Below are 17,695 nucleotides of genomic sequence, written 5' to 3' on the forward strand. Positions count from 1 at the left end.
ATTCCTCAAGAAGGTTAATACCCATCAGATAAGATAGCTTCAGTTTTAGGTTTATGATAGGGGGAGATAAGGAAGACTGTACTGGGAAACCTTGGGGGCTGGGGGTAGCTTGTCCAGGCCAGAAATAGTTCAGTAGACTGCCAGACTGATTTTTAAATCCAACAGTACAATGCTAGAACTTGATAAATTTTATTTAACATCTTTGAGCTGATATTCATTAATGACCACTGACCTATGGTTTTCCTTCTATGTTATGTATTTCCCTGATTTTTATTATGTATTTGTTCCATGAAAGGATTTTGGTAGAGTAATTTCTCTCAATTTGGGGGAAGATGTGTGAAGTATGGGTACTAACTGTTCTTTAAATTTTTTATAAGATTCTCCATTGAATCCATTAAGATCAGGAGTTTTTTCCCTTTGGTAGTTTCTTTATAGTTAGATCTTTTTCATTTTCTCAGATTGAGTAATTTAAGACCTCTATCTAGCCATCCTATTGTTTTGGTATTTTATATTGTTGAAGTTAATCCATTATTTGTTTTGTTTTCTCAGTTTTGTTAGCATGTAACTGTGCATAATATGTTCCGATTATCCTTTTTATTTCTTCTGGTTTTGTTGTGATTTCATCTTGCTCATTTGTTATTTTATTGATTTGATTTTCTGCTCTCTTCTTTTTAATAAGATTAGTTTAAAGTTTATTGATTTTATTAGTTTTTTCAAAGAATTAGCTTTTAGTTTCATTTATAATTTCTTAGAGTAATTTTTAATATCTCCTCTCATGCTTATTTTAGATTTATTTGTTGGCTTTCTAATTTTTCCAAAAGCTTATTCAGTTGTGTGACCCTGGACAAGTCACTTGACCCCCATTGTCTACCCTTACCAATCTTCCACCTATAAGTCAATACACAGAAGTTAAGGGTTTAAAAAATTAAAAAAAGGGGGCAGCTGGGTAGCTCAGTGGAGTGAGAGTCAGGCCTAGAGACAGGAGGTCCTAGGTTCAAACCTGGCCTCAGCCACTTCCCAGGTGTGTGACCCTGGGCAAGTCACTTGACCCCCATTGCCCACCCTTACCAATCTTCCACCTATGAGACAATACACCAAAGTACGAGGGTTTAAAAAAAAAATTTAAAAAAAAAGCTTATTCAGTTCATCAATCCTCTTTTTCTCTTTTGTTAATGCATATTTGTACTGAAATCCATTTCCCCTTAATGACTGCTTTTACTACATCCTAGAAATTTGGGTATATTATTTCATCATCATAATTTCCTTTCTATGTTAAAATTTTATCTTATATTGGTCCCCTTGATCACCCTTCTCCCTTCTAGTTAATATAGTAAATAAATTTGTAAGTAGCCAGGATAAAGTAATATAATAGCAGAAAGTAAGATTGCAAAGGGGAACCTAGAAATTATTTTTGGCCCATTCTAATAGATCAAAGGAACATATTGGTTACTTACAACTGAATATCATAAATTAACTAAAAGTCATATTCTGAGACCATGAACTAAATCAGGGGAAACCAGGTAGGTCTGTTGTAAGGCCCTTTGGTCCTGCTAACTGCTAATAGTCTTTAAATCTCAGATAAACTTCCAGACATGGGCAGTAAGACCTGCAGAACACCAGATAGTGCTGATAACTTTGAGATGATGTGGATATGTTAATTAACTAAAACCAAGGTTACATGGAAAGGAGTTAGACTGTCCCCCACCAAAATCATATTAAAATGAGACTCCAGACTTCTCCTCCCACCCCCAGCACTCTTCCATCTCCTAAAGGATGCTGCCTAAGTGTTCCTAATGCCATTCCATGGTCATATAAGTGACTCTGTAGCTCTCCCTCTCCCCATTCTCTACCCCATGTTGCTTGCCTTCCTCCAACATTCCTTTCCTATCCCCGTGCAGTCCACCTCTATTCCTGCATCATTTGTCTCTGTACTTTCTGTGCTATCTGCCCCTGAACTCTCTGTGCCCTATTAAAATGTGATTAAAGTATGACTCCCCACTGCCATTATGTTCTTTTCCTACAAATATCCAAAGAACTGGACGTACCTGCCCCATTTTGACCCAGAAGAATTCCTTGGTAGTTTCATTCCCTTATTCGATGAATAATGCCAAAAATTTTAAAAAAATTCACTTTCACATAATTATTTATTATTTCCATATTTTTTTCTTATTTTATTTATCTTTAAACCATTACCTTCTGACTTAGAATCAACATGATTCTAAGGCAGAAGAGTGGAAAGGGCTAGGCAATGGGGGTTAAGTGACTTGCCCAGGGTCACACAGCTAGGAAGTGTCTGAGGCCAAATTTGAACCCAGGACCTCTCATCTCTGGGTCTGGTTCTCAATCCACTGAGCCATCCAGCTGCCCCCAATTTGTTCTTTTTCTATTCTTATTTAAGTTGATTGTTAATCTCTATTTGGGTTTATGCTTTTTATTCATGGTCTCTGAACCAATGAATATTTTTTTATTGAATTATGGCCTGTAAAGGATTTATCAACTCCTTTGACTTTTTACATTTGTTTGTAATATCTTGTACATGTGGTGCCTAGAAAAATGTATATTCTTTTGCCATCCAATTTAGAAAATGCCTTTAGTCTTTCAATTCACCATTAGTCTTTTATTTCTAATATTTCCAGCAATTTGTTCAATTTCATATTTTCTTTCGTGTTTATCTTTCTGCTAGACATCCAAAAGTGTGTATGATTTTATTTTTAAAATATATTTCTTATAAGTAACCAATTAAAGAGTTTTGCTTTCTTATCCACACTATTACTTTTTTCATTTAATTGGATTATTTAATTCATCCACACCTAATTATGAGTTAATTTGTATTTTCCTCCACTTGTCTCTAATATTGCTTTTTTAAATATAATTTTTCTTTCTGCCATAAACACAGTACTAAATTTCCATCAGTTACTTTAGCTTATTCTTTTTTAAAGTGGACCTTTTCTAATATCTCTCTTCCCCTATCCTTAGTCCTCTTCTTTTACTGTATTCTTTCCCCTTCCCTAAGTTTTGCTTACTAGTTCTTTTTTTCTCTCCTGCTTTTATCTGGTTATTTAATTTCTCCTTTCCTTTTTCCTCAATCAAGTAGACTCCTGATTCCTCTCCTCCCTTTCTTGGTATATTCATTAATTTATTTTATTGTATTTTTTGTGCCCCTTTCCAGAAAGGGTTTCTCTCATGCTTTTCATTGCCTTTCTTCTCTTTCTGTCTATTCTAGACCCTCATTCTCTGATTACTGGCCCCTATAATTACCTTATCTTTATCTACTCTCTATATTCCTCATGCAATTATTATTTCCATGGTATTCATTCTAGACTCTCCTCTCTTGGGAGCTTCTGCCACTGCCTTGTAGAGCTTGCCTCATGGATTCCCTTTTTCCATTACTCCTCACTCCCAGAATAGTCAGTTCCTGAAGGTGACAGAGAAGATACTTTCCATGGTAGAACCCTTCTCCTTCAACTCTGCCTCTGATTATGGAGTCCATCACTGATCTATAGCCTCTCCCTCAATACACTCTTTTCCTCTTTTGCCTCAAAATCTCTTCCTTGGGTTCATGTGGTCCCAGCACATTCAAATCCCTCCAAAATTATGTCAAGAGGTCTTTTCAAACACCAAATACCCCAGGCCACAACCAGAACAAGTTTCTATCTTTTATGACACAACTCTTACCTATATAAGTCTTTATCAGTAGAACCTCCTCACTATTAAAACAAGGCCTCTCTACTTTTCCTTTGTTTATTTCAATCCTTCTGCTCATCTCTCCCATTCCATTCAGGCTTTTCTTATCCTCAGACCACTCGGTGTCACTGTTCCCCCATTACTAACCTTTGAATTAACTCCTATACATCACATATTCCTTTCTATTCTCCTTCTTCCCTCCTTCCCTTTCAGTCACCCTCCTATGTTATAACATAGTCTCATAAAACAATCAAATTAAAAAAAAAAAAACATTGATTCTCCTTAAGGCAGAGTTTAGCTAGGTTCTATCCATAATGCTCCAGACCCACCTCTTCATTATAATTCCACTCTCAATGGAATTTCAAGGTCTCTCTTTCCTCTCTCTTTTTAAATATGTATTGGTTCTAAGTCAGAAGAGTGGTAATGGGGGTTAAGTGACTTGCCCAGGGGTCACACAGCTAGGTCTGAGCCTAGATCATATTTCTTTTTAATGTTTTTTGTTTCTCTTCTTCAACATTGTCCTTCTGTCTAATATATCTGCATTCTTAATCTATTGTTCTCTCTTTTGTTTCTTTGGAAGGACTTATTGCAGATTCCAGTTTTTCCATTCTTTTTTTATTTTTGCTGTGCAGGCCATAAATTCTGCTCTCATAGTTCTCAGTTTTCAATCACTCAGAAACAGCATGTTATTTTTCTGTTATCCTCAAGTTCCATAGAATCCTCTGTCTCCTCAAATTTTGGATCATTTTCCATTGTTTTATAATATTTTTTCGTAGCTGCTTGAAATTGTTTACTAAATCTGAAGGCTACATGTCTTTCTGCTGATAACATTTTCCTTGTTGATTTATCTGTTTATGTTAAAAGTCTGCAAGTTTTCTCTTCCTGAGATCTTTGATAATTTCAGTATTTTTTGCCTTATTTTCTTTTATTGCTCAGTCTCTGTTTTCTGATTCTCTGATGACAGTTTCCTTGGGAGGTCAATCTCAAAGTACTTCAGCTTCCTCTGACTCTGGGTAATTGGTCTTTGCCCCAAGTGACTTTGATGTGGACAGAACTGAATCTAGTTGTGTCCTGAGTACTTTCTTGAGTCATCCTCTGCCTGTTCTCTTTTATTTTCTCTGATCCTCAGTTCTTTGGTCCAACACTGGTGATTCAGAGAGTTACCATGCTGGTGCTTCAGGTCAATTTTTGTCATTTATGATTCTTGGGATCTTGGAGGATAGAGGGGAGGTGGCATTGAGCTCTATTTCCATCCCAGAAATTAGTTCTGCCCCTTTCCCTGGATCTTCTGCAGGGGTCTTTTGCAGACAGATGCTGCAGACTGTGTAGCCCCAATAAACATTCAAAATCTGAAGCACTACAGATCTTGCTACCTGCCTGGACCTGAGTAGACTTCAACAGTCTTCAGTCTGGGACTTACATGATACTAGAAAGAAGAAAGAGTGGGGCCTGGGGCAGTGGTGCTGAGTGAGCTCAGTGTAGAAAGTAATTCATTATTTTGAAGGTTTTTTTTCAACTGCTTTGGATTCTGAGTATCCTCAGTCATGGAGACAGCTGAAGTTTCTTGATCTTTGATGTATAATTTCCATTTTAGAGAGGTTTGAGAGGTCAAAGGAATCAGAGAATATGCGTGGTCCTCCATCTTGTTTATATATGTGACCTGGGAGTTGAGTGAGGCCCCATGTTTTTACTCTCAATATTCCTCTGATGATATTGTATTACTATGAGTCATGGAATATGGAATGCCATATTCTCTGAGGAATTAAAGTTGAGAATCTCTCAAATTGCTACAGAGAAGTACATAATGGGCATAAGCCTGTTACCAATAAAATATAACAGTTATGATCAGAGACATTTATGACCAGAAATGAAGTTTGGACCAGGTACAGAGGAAGAGCAATGGGGTTTGCTCTGCAGGCATCCAAGAAATGTGACAAGAATTAGAGGAAGATTCCCAACACAGTAGGTAGAACCAATATGTTAAGCTTATAGGAGGACATATATCAGTGAGGAACCTAGAACCAAACATTAAGCATTTTTGATTCGTCAGCATTATTACTCAAAAGAATGTGTTCATCTTCTACTTATACTGTTGATTCTCTGATGGAAAATAGGGTTTAAAAGTTAAAAAACTCAGAAATGCATAAAATGAATATATAGCATTGTATAATATGAACATATTTTCTTTTTATACCATAAACATACAAAATTTCTTTTTTAAAGTTAAAATAAATAAAAAGTTAAAGTTTACAAAAAGAACTCAAAAGTCAGTAAAAAAAATGACACAAACAGCTTCAATGTAGAGATAACATTGACCTCTGTATAGCCTATGACCAAATACTTAACCCAAATTTTATAATAAAATGCTATAAACACCCCCTAAAAGAAAAAGAACAAGTTCAGACTTCTCTGGTACAAAGGCAGAGCCAAAAAATTGGACGTATTTTTCCCAGATTGAAGGAGCCTAACCTGGGGTGTGGAAGGGATACCTATAGTTTATTGCACCACAAAAGCAGTCACATATCAACAGTACCAGAAGGAATATAAAAGTTGTAGGCTTCACTCCCCACAGAGATCTTAGTCCTTGAGTTTCAAAAAGCTAGTCACAAGACCATATCTCTGTTTTTTTTTATGTATACAATCTTCCTTTTCCTGAGCTCAAAGTTTGACTCATTTTAAAAGTCTCAGTGTCATAGCAAAAGGAAATTTGAAAGGGACTCAAAGTACTGGTAGATTGGATATAGGGTAGCTATTAATTTCCTCCACACAAAAGAAATTTTTTAAGCCACAAAAAGATTTTTAAGCATGAAGTAACAAAGACTTAAACCATAAAATATTTCTGCTAATCCCTACTATACTTTTAGGGTATTTAAACTATTTAAACATGGAGCATTTAGTATAGACTTTTGAATTTATCTTTACCTCGTCAAACAGCCCTTTCAGAATCCATCTTCTAGGAAGCCAGGGCTGCTCAGGCTCACTTTTCTCTTGGTGCTTCTGCTCTCCAAGAAGAGTATAGTTGCATCTGCTTCCATCCAGTAAACCTCAATTGAGAAAATCAAGAATTCCTAGAGTAGCGAACCCACAAAAGTCTATCTCAAGATCCTTTATTCTTTAGGTGTACAGAGGGAAAAAAACAAGTGGAAGAAACAGCCTAAAGTTGTCTAGTCTATGTCAGCATATACACACTCTGGAGCAGCAGCCCTATTTGAAAGGGAAATACAATTAGATGGTAAACAAAATAAATTAATACACTCTTGGGAGTTGGGGATGAGAGGAGGAGACTTTCCTTCTGCTTGAAGCAAGAAATAGAATGGAACTTGTAGTGAACATCACAACACTTCTGAGTGTCAAGTGTGAGTGTATCCTACAAGAGCTTTGAAAGTGGGAACAAGGGAGAAGGTCCCTAGAAATCAGACTCTATTGGACTTTGATCTTTCTCCAGGGTTATTTGTTGTTCTGTTATGTCTGACTGTTTATGACTCCATTTGGGGTTTTCTTGGCAAAGATACTGGAGTGGTTTGCCATTTCCTTCTCTAGTTCATTTTACAGATAAGGAAACTGAGGCAATTTGCCCAGAGTGACACCCAGCATATCTCTCTCTCTCTCTCTCTCTCTCTCTCTCTCTCTCTCTCTCTCTCTCTCTCTCTCTCTCTGCCTGTCTCTCTCTCTCCTCTCCTCTCCTCTCCTTTCTTCTCCTCTCCCTCTCCTTCTCCCTCTCTCTCCCTTCCGTCAATACAGTGCATTGGTTCCAAGGCAGAATAACAATGAGGGCTAGGCAAATGGGGTTTAAATGACTTGCCTGCCTAGGGTCACCCATCTGGGAAGTGTCTGAGGCCACATTTGAACCCAAGACTTCTCATCTCTGGGCCTGCCTCTCAATCCAGTCACCTGGCAGCCCCCTTTGTACACACTTCAAAATAGCGCCCCAAGATGGAGCGGAAGGGTGCAGAAAGAGAGAGGGTGATGGGTGGACAGAGTATCGATTTGGAATCAGAGAAATTTACGTTCAAATTCCGGCCCCCCACTCCCACCCCCACGTAGGGCTTTGAACAGATCACTTCCCCTTTCTAGGATTCAGTGGTCTCATCCGTAAAACGAGAAGGCCCAACTAAATGACTTCCAAAGTCCTTCTCGGATATCCGAGTACATTCCACTGTGATCTCTAAAGTCCTTTCTCTCCTCCTCCCTTGGCAGAAGTACAGACAGGGCGGAACCAGTTTGCAGACGGGGCAGGAGGCGGGGCTTGAGAAAATCTTTATATTTAAGAGTCCTGCGGTAGTGGTGGGGCCAACTCCCTTAACAATCTGCGGCTGTACTGATTCCGGGTGGCACGGCAAGAACCCAGGAAAAAAAGGAGGCGGTCCCTACGGAGAAGAGGGTTTTCCCCGGTTGCAATTTCTTTGGGAACTGAGCAAGGCGCAGCGAGCATGAGCTGGGACCTCTTCCTGTCCTTGCTGCTGGTCTGCGTGCTCCTTTACCTAGGGGTGCAGCTGGTCCGTTTCGTGCGGGCGGACGGCGACCTGACTCTGCTGTGGGCAGAGTGGCAGGGACGCCGGCCAGGTGAGGACCTTACCCGGGCGCCGTAGGGACTGGCGGGTGACTCAATTCCGGTGGCGGGGGTGGCTGCTGCTGGCCTCCCTGGGGGGCTGGGGAGCGGCCTCCGCCCCGCTCCTAGAGAAGGATAAAAGCATCCTTCCCAGAGCTGGAAGAGTTCCGAGTGGAGCGGCTGGACGTCCCAGGCAGAGCCAGAAAGCAGGACTGTGCAGCGCCGGGGCAACCCCTCTCCCGAAGGGAGGAGAGATCAGGGATTCTGACTTTCCGGGAAGCTCTGGATACTGGCGGGAAAGGAACATGCAGGGGGTTAGGCCTCGCTGCCTGTTGTTTTGGGACTTGTCTCCTGCCAAATACGGAAAGGGAAGAGGTTCCAGAGTGAGGAATCCCCATTGTTTGACTAGTGGGTGGAGTTTTTGCTTTCAAGTCCAGAGTCTGGGATAGCTCCTTCCCTGGCTCTCCACCCCATTCTTGTTTCCCTAGCATCCGAAAGCTAATTCTGCAAACTCAAGGAGTTACCCCCACTTACTTCACTTGTGAAAGATGAGGGTTCTTAATCCTTTATGCTTAGTAAACCTTGCCCAGAGCGCCTGTGGATATTGCTGTTTCATACTTTGTTATGCAAGCATTCTCTGTACAAAGTTCAGAGAAAAGCAGTTCATTTTACTAGTTTGCATTTCTTTTAAACCCTTACCTTCTTGGAATCAATATTATGGATTGAAGAGGGGTCAGGGCTAGGCAATGGGGATTAAGTGACTAGCCCGTGATCAACTAGGAAGTGTCTGAGGTTAGATTTGAACCCTGGACCTCCTGTCTCTGGGCTGGACTCTCAATCCACTTAGCTAACTAGCTGCCCCCTAATTTGCATTTTCTAACATCCATTACAGTTCTGCTGAGCTTTTTGCTTACATCTGTGAGTTGCCCCAATCCCACTGGTAATAGGTGAGATTTGAACAAAGAATCTCCGACTCCCCAATCCATGCTCTTTCCGCCTTACTCAAAGTAAATGGAAAAAACTGGGATGATTCATCCCAAGGGTCTTTGAATTCTAATAGCGAAGGTAGAGTTATGCTTCCAGCCAACATCTGTTGAGCATTTTTTTTACATTTCCTGAATATATATATTTTCATATTATTCATTTTTAAGATATATACCCAAATAAGTGATAAATCACATGCTTCCATCAGCTTTCCTACTTCAACATTTCCTTTTCTGGAGCTGGATAGCATTCTTTTTCATAAGTCCCTTAGAATTGTCCTGTATATATTGCTGTTAGTAACATTGTCTATCACATTGATCATTCCACAATATTTCAGTTACTATGTATAAGGTTCTCCTGGTTCTGCTTATTTCACTCTGCATCAGTTCACAGTAGGTCTTTCCAGTTCTTTCTGAAATCATCCATTTCATCATTCCTTATAGCAGAAAAGTATTCCATCATCATCATCATCATATACCACAATTTGTTCAGCCATTCCCCAAAAGAGGGACATCCCTTTGGTTTCCAAGTCTTTGCCACCACAAAGAAATCAGCCATAAATATTTTTGTACATACAGGTCCTTCCCCATTTTGATTGAGCATTTTTGAAAGCCTTTCTAATAATCCTCTCAAGTTACACTGGTAGCTTTTATCTTGTTCCCTGTCAACACAACTTTAATAGCATTAGAGAAACAAAATAGATGACAGAATGTCAGCTTGGCTGAACTGTTTCTTTGATGGGACTATCTATCAATAGGATAAAGATTTCACTTTTGTCCTATGTGCTTTCCTCAGTCTTAGGCTATAGAGATCCTGCTCTATAACCAGAGACTTATCTGAGTGGCCTAGGGTGGTCCTTGGATGTAAGAATGAAACAGATTGGAAACATGGCTTGTTAGCTCAAAGTGCTCCAAGGTACAATGGAGTCACCAGTTTATTATATAGAAAGTTAAAGATCCCCTTCCCCCAAAAGCCCAAGAAAGTTTCCCACAATTTCACAGAGCAGTATTTTTACTATAGTCAAAACAAAAGCCTTAGAAGCTTCCAGGTATAGATAAAACCTATGCTAAACTATCAATTATATGTGTTATCATTAAGTGAAGTCTGGGGCATTTTGTTAGGCCAGAAAGCCCCTGAATTTCTCAGCCTTGATGGTGTTAAAAATATTTTTGAGCCTCATTATTTTACTTTAATTCTGGGCAAAATGCCCCTGCTAAGGGTTCAACCTTGGCTGTACCAGGCAGCTGCATTCTTGGCCAAAGGGGAACAGTGTTAACCCTCCTCCTGCTGGATTATTGAGAGCCCAAAGCTTTTTCAATAAGACTATGTTGCTTTTTAAAGAAAGGTGTGAATTATGAAAGGTATCAAAAGAGGAATCTCAGATTTTTATCTTAGCCCATTCCAGTCTCGTACCTTGTAGGAAGAAAAGGTCAATACATTGCTCTGCCAGTCTGTATTGATCTTTTGATGGGGTCCAGATAAAAATATCTACTTGAGATTCTAATTTCTCTTAATAGCTTCCCACATTAGATGTTGGGAATGGTAAATGGATTCGCCTATTGGGAGATTATAAATCCTTACTTTTATCTGATTGAACTGACAACATTTTACTTCTCTTAGTCTGTATTGAGCAATACAAAATATTTGGCATCATGTATTGTACTTTATTCCCACAAGAACTTTCCGAACTACTTAGGGCAGAGCAAATATCATGTGAGGAATTAACCTCAGACTGAGGAGGGTCTGAGTCAGACCAAATTTGGAGTGTTGAAGATCAAAATTTAATTTTCTTTGCACTGCCAGGGGCACAGGTCCTTGCCACATGTCACATCAGAGAGTGGAGAATTAGTTCCACTGAATATTCTTGGGAGGAGCAGGGGTACAATTGCCACTGTGGAGAGTGTCCATGGGGGATCTGGGACTCTGTCTTCCCTTGTCTCCTGTGAGGGGCTTCTTGAACTTCAGACTGCTCAGGGCATGGATTTGGATTACAAATCCCCACAGGCCTGTAATATATTGGTACTCTGCCCTGATTCACAGCCACAACTCACAGAGTTCCCTTTCTTGGCTCAGAGCTCACTCAGGATAGTGCTCCTTCTTCACCATCTCCCTCACCAACCTCAGAACTCTCTTTTCCAGGAATCTGACCAGGACCAGGATCCATGATCCTAGACCTCTTGTTGTCAGAACCTCAGCTGCTACTTGGGCCTTTTCAGGCCTATTGATTTGCTTCAATTGCAGACTCCTCAGATTTGTCTCATCCCCCACCACATGGTACTGAAATACTGGCTAGAGTCTGCCAGTTCAGTTATATACTGCCTATTATTACTCTTCTATCCCTTGCCTCCTTCTTCTGTCCATTGCTTATGCTTTACTATCATCCAGCTCTGGCTACCTCTACCCTCCCCTTCTGTTCTCCTAAATTCATGCCACTGGAGTTAACCACACAATAAAGTTTGTTACCTAACAGGACCTTTACTGCCACACAACCATCTTTATATTTTCCCTAACTGACTCCCCACTCCCCACACCAGTTATTACCAACTTACTGTTTTTATTTAAAACTTTACCTTCCATCTTAGAATCAGTACTGTCTGTATATTGGTTCCAAGGCAGAAGAGCAGTAAGGTCTAGTCAATGGGGGTTAAGTGAGTTGCTCAGGGTCACACAATTAGAAAGGGCGTGAGGCCAGAATTGAACCCAGGACTTCCTTGTCTCTAGGCCTGGCTCTCAATCCACTGCATCAACCAAGCAGTCCCCCTTGTTTTTCTTTTAAATCCCTTTTTATATCATCTCCCTAGTCCCTTTCAGCAAAGGATCTTGTTTTATTAAAAAAAAAAATAAGTTATCCTTTTCATCCTCATCCTGTACCTTAAAACCCTCAATATAATCCTCCATTTCTCTCCTCTTTTGCCCTTGTCTCTGATAAAAGATGTGATCCTTCTCCTTGCCTAAGGCCAAATCCACTACTTATGTCCTTGATCCCTTCCCTTACAATTCTCCTATATTCTGTCTTCCTGCCTCATCATTCAATGGGACACTACCCTCTCAGAGATTATCATTAATATTGTAACATTTTTCTGAAGACTTGATATTCATTTTTTCCTTGTAGGTGATAACTTTGTGTTTTGTGTTACAGTTATTTTTGCTGAGAGAAGTAGAGTTTTTATTATTCATTTACATGTTGATATAATCAATATACTCCTTTTTTCCCATTTTTCTTTGAACAGAATGGGAATTGTCTGATATGGTGGTTTGGGTGACTGGAGCCTCAAGTGGAATCGGTGAGGAACTTGCCTACCAATTGTCTAAATTGGGAACATCCCTTGTGCTCTCATCCAGAAGAGCCAATGAACTAGAAAGGGTGAAAAATAAATGTCTTGGTAAGTAAAGTTGCCAGTATATTTCCTTTATACATAAATCTTCTCTAGGCAAAGTCGAAACTCACACACAGTTTTGGCAATTTGGTAGAATTTTTTTTCTTTTGTGAGAGAGGGTTCCCCCATTCCTGATTTGAGTGCTTACACCCAAATGTTGCCCTTTCTGCCACCTCATCCCACTCCACCCTCCTCACAACATCCCTGTGCTCTGGGTTCTAACCAGAGCAGTTATACATGTCATACTATGATGCCACATTGCTAACGTCATTCCCCATACTTGGTTATACTTTGTACACTTGCATGGTCTTGCCTGATCCTCCCCTCCCTAGCTGTAATTCATTCCTCTTTCCTCAGAACTCTTTGGTTCTTTCTTATACACTTGCCCCCTAGAACTCATACTCTACAAAGTAAACAGATAGTCCATTAGAGGTAATCATAACAGTAATAATAATAATAATAATAATAAATATTACTAAAGACACCTTAAAGTAGTGTCAAGGTGAGTCAATCTGTCACAAGTATCTTAGCTAGTATTTATTATTGAAAATTCAAGCTCCCAATTCTGAGAATTTCAGATTTTTTTAAGAAATGTTTCTCTTCCATCTGCAAGAATACTCTGGCTTTGTTGATAAGGCAGAAAGAACTCTATTGTATTCAATCAACCCTTCTGAAATTCTTTCTTCAACTTCCTTGACTAATGTGCTCATCCTGAAAAGAGGCTGACAAGTTAATAATGGTGAGGAAGGGTCAAAGAATCCTTTTATAGCCAATTCTTACCTTGCTTTAGTCACCATTCTTTCTGGCCACTGTGAAAACTTGCATGCTTTTGGGGCTTCCTTATGCAAGTCTGTAAGATCCTCCAGATCTTTCTAGGAAAAAATAATGATTTCAGAGATTTGCAAAAGTACAATTTGAGAATTAATAATGAAAGAAGCCAAATCAGAAATGGTGGGTCTAGAAGAGATTAAGATCAATAAACACTTAATCCTACATTTAGATTCCTTTTAAACCTCTAAGTCTCTTTCAGAGACCTGGCTATCAGTTTTGATTCCATCAGTAAGTTCTCTATTGTCCTCTTCTGGCAGAAATGTGCATTAGAGCACATTGTAAGGAATGGCCCTGATCTTAACTAATACCAAGCTGAAACACACTTATTAGTATGCCAGCTGCCTATTTGCCTTCACAGTCTATTATTCTTTGAACCTCTCTGGGTCCTTTGTCTGTTACTCCTTTCCTTTCAAATATTGTTGCGGCATTTCACAAACACCTCTGCAAAGAATATTCTCTGAACAATTGATTGTGACATCTTTCTTGTGTTAAAAACTATACTCTTTGGAACCAGATAGGAAGTATGCAGTCCTTTTGCGTTTTCCATGGGGTTATCCCTAATCTGATTTCATCCTCATCAGACTTTAATAATAAAATCTGTACTTTAACATGATTTCTTCTGCTCCTGCTGCTGGGCTTCTGCCCATGGAAATGGTATATCCCACTCTGCTAATCCAAGCAAGATAATTTTCCTAATAAAGTAGCTGCTCTACCATCCGAGGTATATCTATCAGACACCTCTTTTAGAAACTGAGAGAAAACTGCACCCTAGTGCTGTACATTTTTTTAAGGGTGGGATGGGAGTTGTTTTGTTGGGAATGTGATCAAGCAGTGATCTGGCCATCATTTAGGTGTTTCAAACTCTTCATTTAGAGATTAGCAACTTGAAAGAAAAGGATATCCTTGTTTTACCCCTTGATTTGACTGACAGAAGTTCTCATCAAGCGGCCACAAAAACAGTTCTCCAACAGTTTGGCCACGTAAGTTGTGTTTTGAGTTGACGTCTTTTTAAAAAAGTACCTGCAACCTACAAGGGAGAGTCAGTTAGTTGGATGTCTGCTTCAGCATATTTCAAAATTCTTTGTTTCTGAAATATGAATGAAAATGTTGCCAGCTTTATATTGCAGAAACTGTGAATGCTACATAATTGGACTTAGTAATAAAGTAAAGAAATAGCCCCAGGCAAGAAGGCATGGTAAGGGGCAGAAAGGTAGGAATGATTTTATGAGCCCTCAAAATTTTTTTAAACTGTAGGTAGGATTAGGTCTATGGTTTAGAGGTGAGAGCTAGCTCATTCTTGTCCCAGTGTGCTTTCTTTCTAGAAGGTATGTATTAATGTATGCAGGAGGCAGCTAAGTAGTTCAGAGGTTAGAACTAGGCCTGGAGTCAGGAATATTCTTAAGTTCAAATCTGGCCTCAGACACTTACGACCTGTATAACCCTGGTCATATCACCAAACCTCTATTTGTCTGAAGAAGAAAATAGCAAACCATTCTAGTATCCTCAGCAAGAAAACCCCATGGACAGCATGGTTGATGGGATCCTGAAGAGTTGGACACAACTGAAAACAATGATAAGTAGTATAGCTAAATGATTTCTATGAAAATTAATTAATTTGTTGATGGATTGTGGACTTTTAATTCTGAAAGGCTTGTAGTAATATTTTTATATATTTTTTAAAAATTTATATTTATATCACCATATTTATTTCTATATACTTATATAGTGCCTTCAGGTTTTCAAAGGACTTTTAAAATACCTCATTTTTCCCTCACAACAGCCCTGGGAGGCAGGTGCTGTTATTATCATCATCCTAATTTTACAGATGAGGAAATTGATGCTGAGATGTTGTGTCCAGGACTGCAAAGCTAGTAAGGGTCCAGAGACTGGATTTGAACTAAGGTATTTGTGAAGAAGATCTTTCAGGCCAGATCTCTATCTAATTTGCCATCTCATTTACCTACAAGTGATTTGTAAATGGAGCCTACAGATTGGGGATGCAGATAATAATTTTATCTGTTTGTGAGTTATTAAGGGGTTTTTTGGTTCTTTACTAGAATTGTGATATCTTACTTCACATTTTAGTATAGTAATCTTCAAATGAAAAATCATTCCAATTAATAATATATTCACTTTGCCTTTTTATAATTTTTTAAACCCAAGATTGACATTCTGGTAAACAATGGTGGAAGGAGTCAGCGTTCTTTGTTTAAAGACACAAACCTGGATGTCTTTAAAGAGATAATGGAACTTAACTTTCTGGGCACCATCTCCTTAACGAAATGTGTTTTGCCTCACATGATGGAAAGAAAGCAAGGGAAAATTGTTACAGTGTCCAGCATTTTGGGCTTTGCAGCAACCCCTCTTGCTGGAGGATATTGTGCTACCAAGCATGCTCTGCAGGTAAGTTAGTTTTCTTTCTTAGAATCAATATTGTGTATATCTGGAAAATGAAGGAATTTAATTACATTATCTTCCAATGTCCCTTTAAGCTCTTAGATATCTTGTTCCTCAGGAGAAATCCAGGTAAAATTCTCTTATAAAATCAGAGAGGAAGGTCTGTCGGTCAATCAATTGATCTGTAAGAATTGTATTCATCTACTACATGCCAAACAATATGACCCCCTACCCTCAAGGAAGTTACATTTTATCAGGACAAATGGTGCATAGGGCACATGGTAAAGAAAGAAATAAGCCCATATTCATTAAAACCTCTTCCATATACCTAACTATGCTAAGGACTTTACAAATATTATTCCATATTACCCCTACCCCAACGCTGGGAAGTAGGTGTTATTATTATCCCCATTTTACAAAGTGAGGAAACTAAAACAGACACAAGTTAAGTGACATGTCCAGGATCACACAGCCTGACATGTCTGAGGCTGGATCCAAACTCAAGTCTTCCCAACTGCAGACCCAGCATTCCATCTATTACACCACTTAGCTACCCATAGACATTCAATCATAGGATCTTTGATGTCCTTACAGCTCTCAGATCAGCTTTGATTTTAAGAAGATATCCAGACAAAATTCTCTAACAAAATCAAAGGAGAAAGATCAGCCAGAATTGAATTATTTAAAATAGTTTTAATTTAATTTAATTTATATTATTTTAAATATTTTAATAATTTTCTTTGTTCCAAAAAAATGGCCCCTGCTTTTAAAGATATTTCATTCTACCATGGAAAACAGCATTCATACATATAGTTGATTCAATATATTCTTTGTACAAAGTAAATTGAGTACAAAATATTGTCCTGAAAGCATTGAATCATGGAAATCATTGTATAATTTTTTCACTTAATCCAAATATCCAAGGACAATGATAATGATTTGAATGTAATATGATTATGAGTGTTTGGGCTTGTTTCACATTCCAAGAATTAGCCTTGACTTATCCAAGATAGGCAGTATTTTTAGATTTTATCTTCATCCTCCCCAGATTTTTTGTACTAGCAGGAAAAGAAAGAAATATACCACCTCCCTCTCTCCCTCAGACTTCAAAAAAACAAAAACAACTCTTAACCTTTTTTCATAGAATTTATACTAAATATTGATTCCAAGGCAGAAGAGTGGTAAGGGGTACGTAATTGGTGTTAAGGTTGACTTGCCTAGAGTCACACAGCTAGGAAGTGTCACAGATTTGAACCCTGGACCTTCAGGCATGACTCTCTACCTTCCTCAAGGTTTAAGAAAAGAAACACAGATCGTTGAATCCCGGGGCTTAGAGGTAGAAGGGACTCCAGAGATCAGTATCCAACCTCTCCATTTGATGGGCAAGGAGAAACCTCCTCTGATATGTTCTCGCCCTGATTCTAGGGGTCAGGAGTGCCATCAGAACAAGGTGCCATCTTAGTAGTGACCCAAAACAGGCATGTTCTTTATTAGTATAGATGAGTATAAAAGCGAACTCTCCATTCCCTTCCTACTCTGAACAGGAGAAAGTGTAAAGATGTCCCCTGGAGGTGATTTAAATGCTGGGGTTTCTTCAGTGAGGTGTTAAGTCTCACCTGGTTGTAGCAACTCCTTTTACCGTAGAGGTTTAGGATTGTGTCAGCTCACAGGGACCACTAGCAAATCGAAATTATGTGGCAAGGGAAAATACTTTGAATTTTCTTCTCCAAAATTAATGAAAGGGCTTCAATTAATTTTTTTTTTAAACCCTTGTACTTCGGTGTATTGTCTCATAGGTGGAAGAGTGGTAAGGGTGGGCAATGGGGGTCAAGTGACTTGCCCAGGGTCACACAGCTGGGAAGTGGCTGAGGCC

At 39.0% G+C, this 17,695-nt stretch overlaps 1 protein-coding gene across 2 annotated transcripts in view; it reads left to right on the forward strand.

Annotated features, from left to right (window-relative positions):
- Positions 1-7,981: 7,981 nt before the first annotated feature.
- The window catches only part of DHRS7 (dehydrogenase/reductase 7), a 29,827-nt gene continuing 20,113 nt past the window's right edge, over positions 7,982-17,695 (forward strand). Inside the window, exons 1-4 of one of the 2 annotated variants that reach the window (XM_044662021.1) lie at positions 7,982-8,247; positions 12,448-12,600; positions 14,299-14,405; positions 15,589-15,828. In XM_044662021.1, coding sequence (XP_044517956.1) covers positions 8,115-8,247; positions 12,448-12,600; positions 14,299-14,405; positions 15,589-15,828 — 633 coding nt within the window. In that variant the 5' untranslated portion in view covers positions 7,982-8,114. The remainder of the gene's footprint in view (positions 8,248-12,447; positions 12,601-14,298; positions 14,406-15,588; positions 15,829-17,695) is intronic. The other variant, XM_044662022.1, reaches the window with a different exon arrangement.

Source organism: Gracilinanus agilis, chromosome 2 (assembly GCF_016433145.1).
Source record: "Gracilinanus agilis isolate LMUSP501 chromosome 2, AgileGrace, whole genome shotgun sequence".
NCBI lineage: Eukaryota > Metazoa > Chordata > Mammalia > Didelphimorphia > Didelphidae > Gracilinanus > Gracilinanus agilis.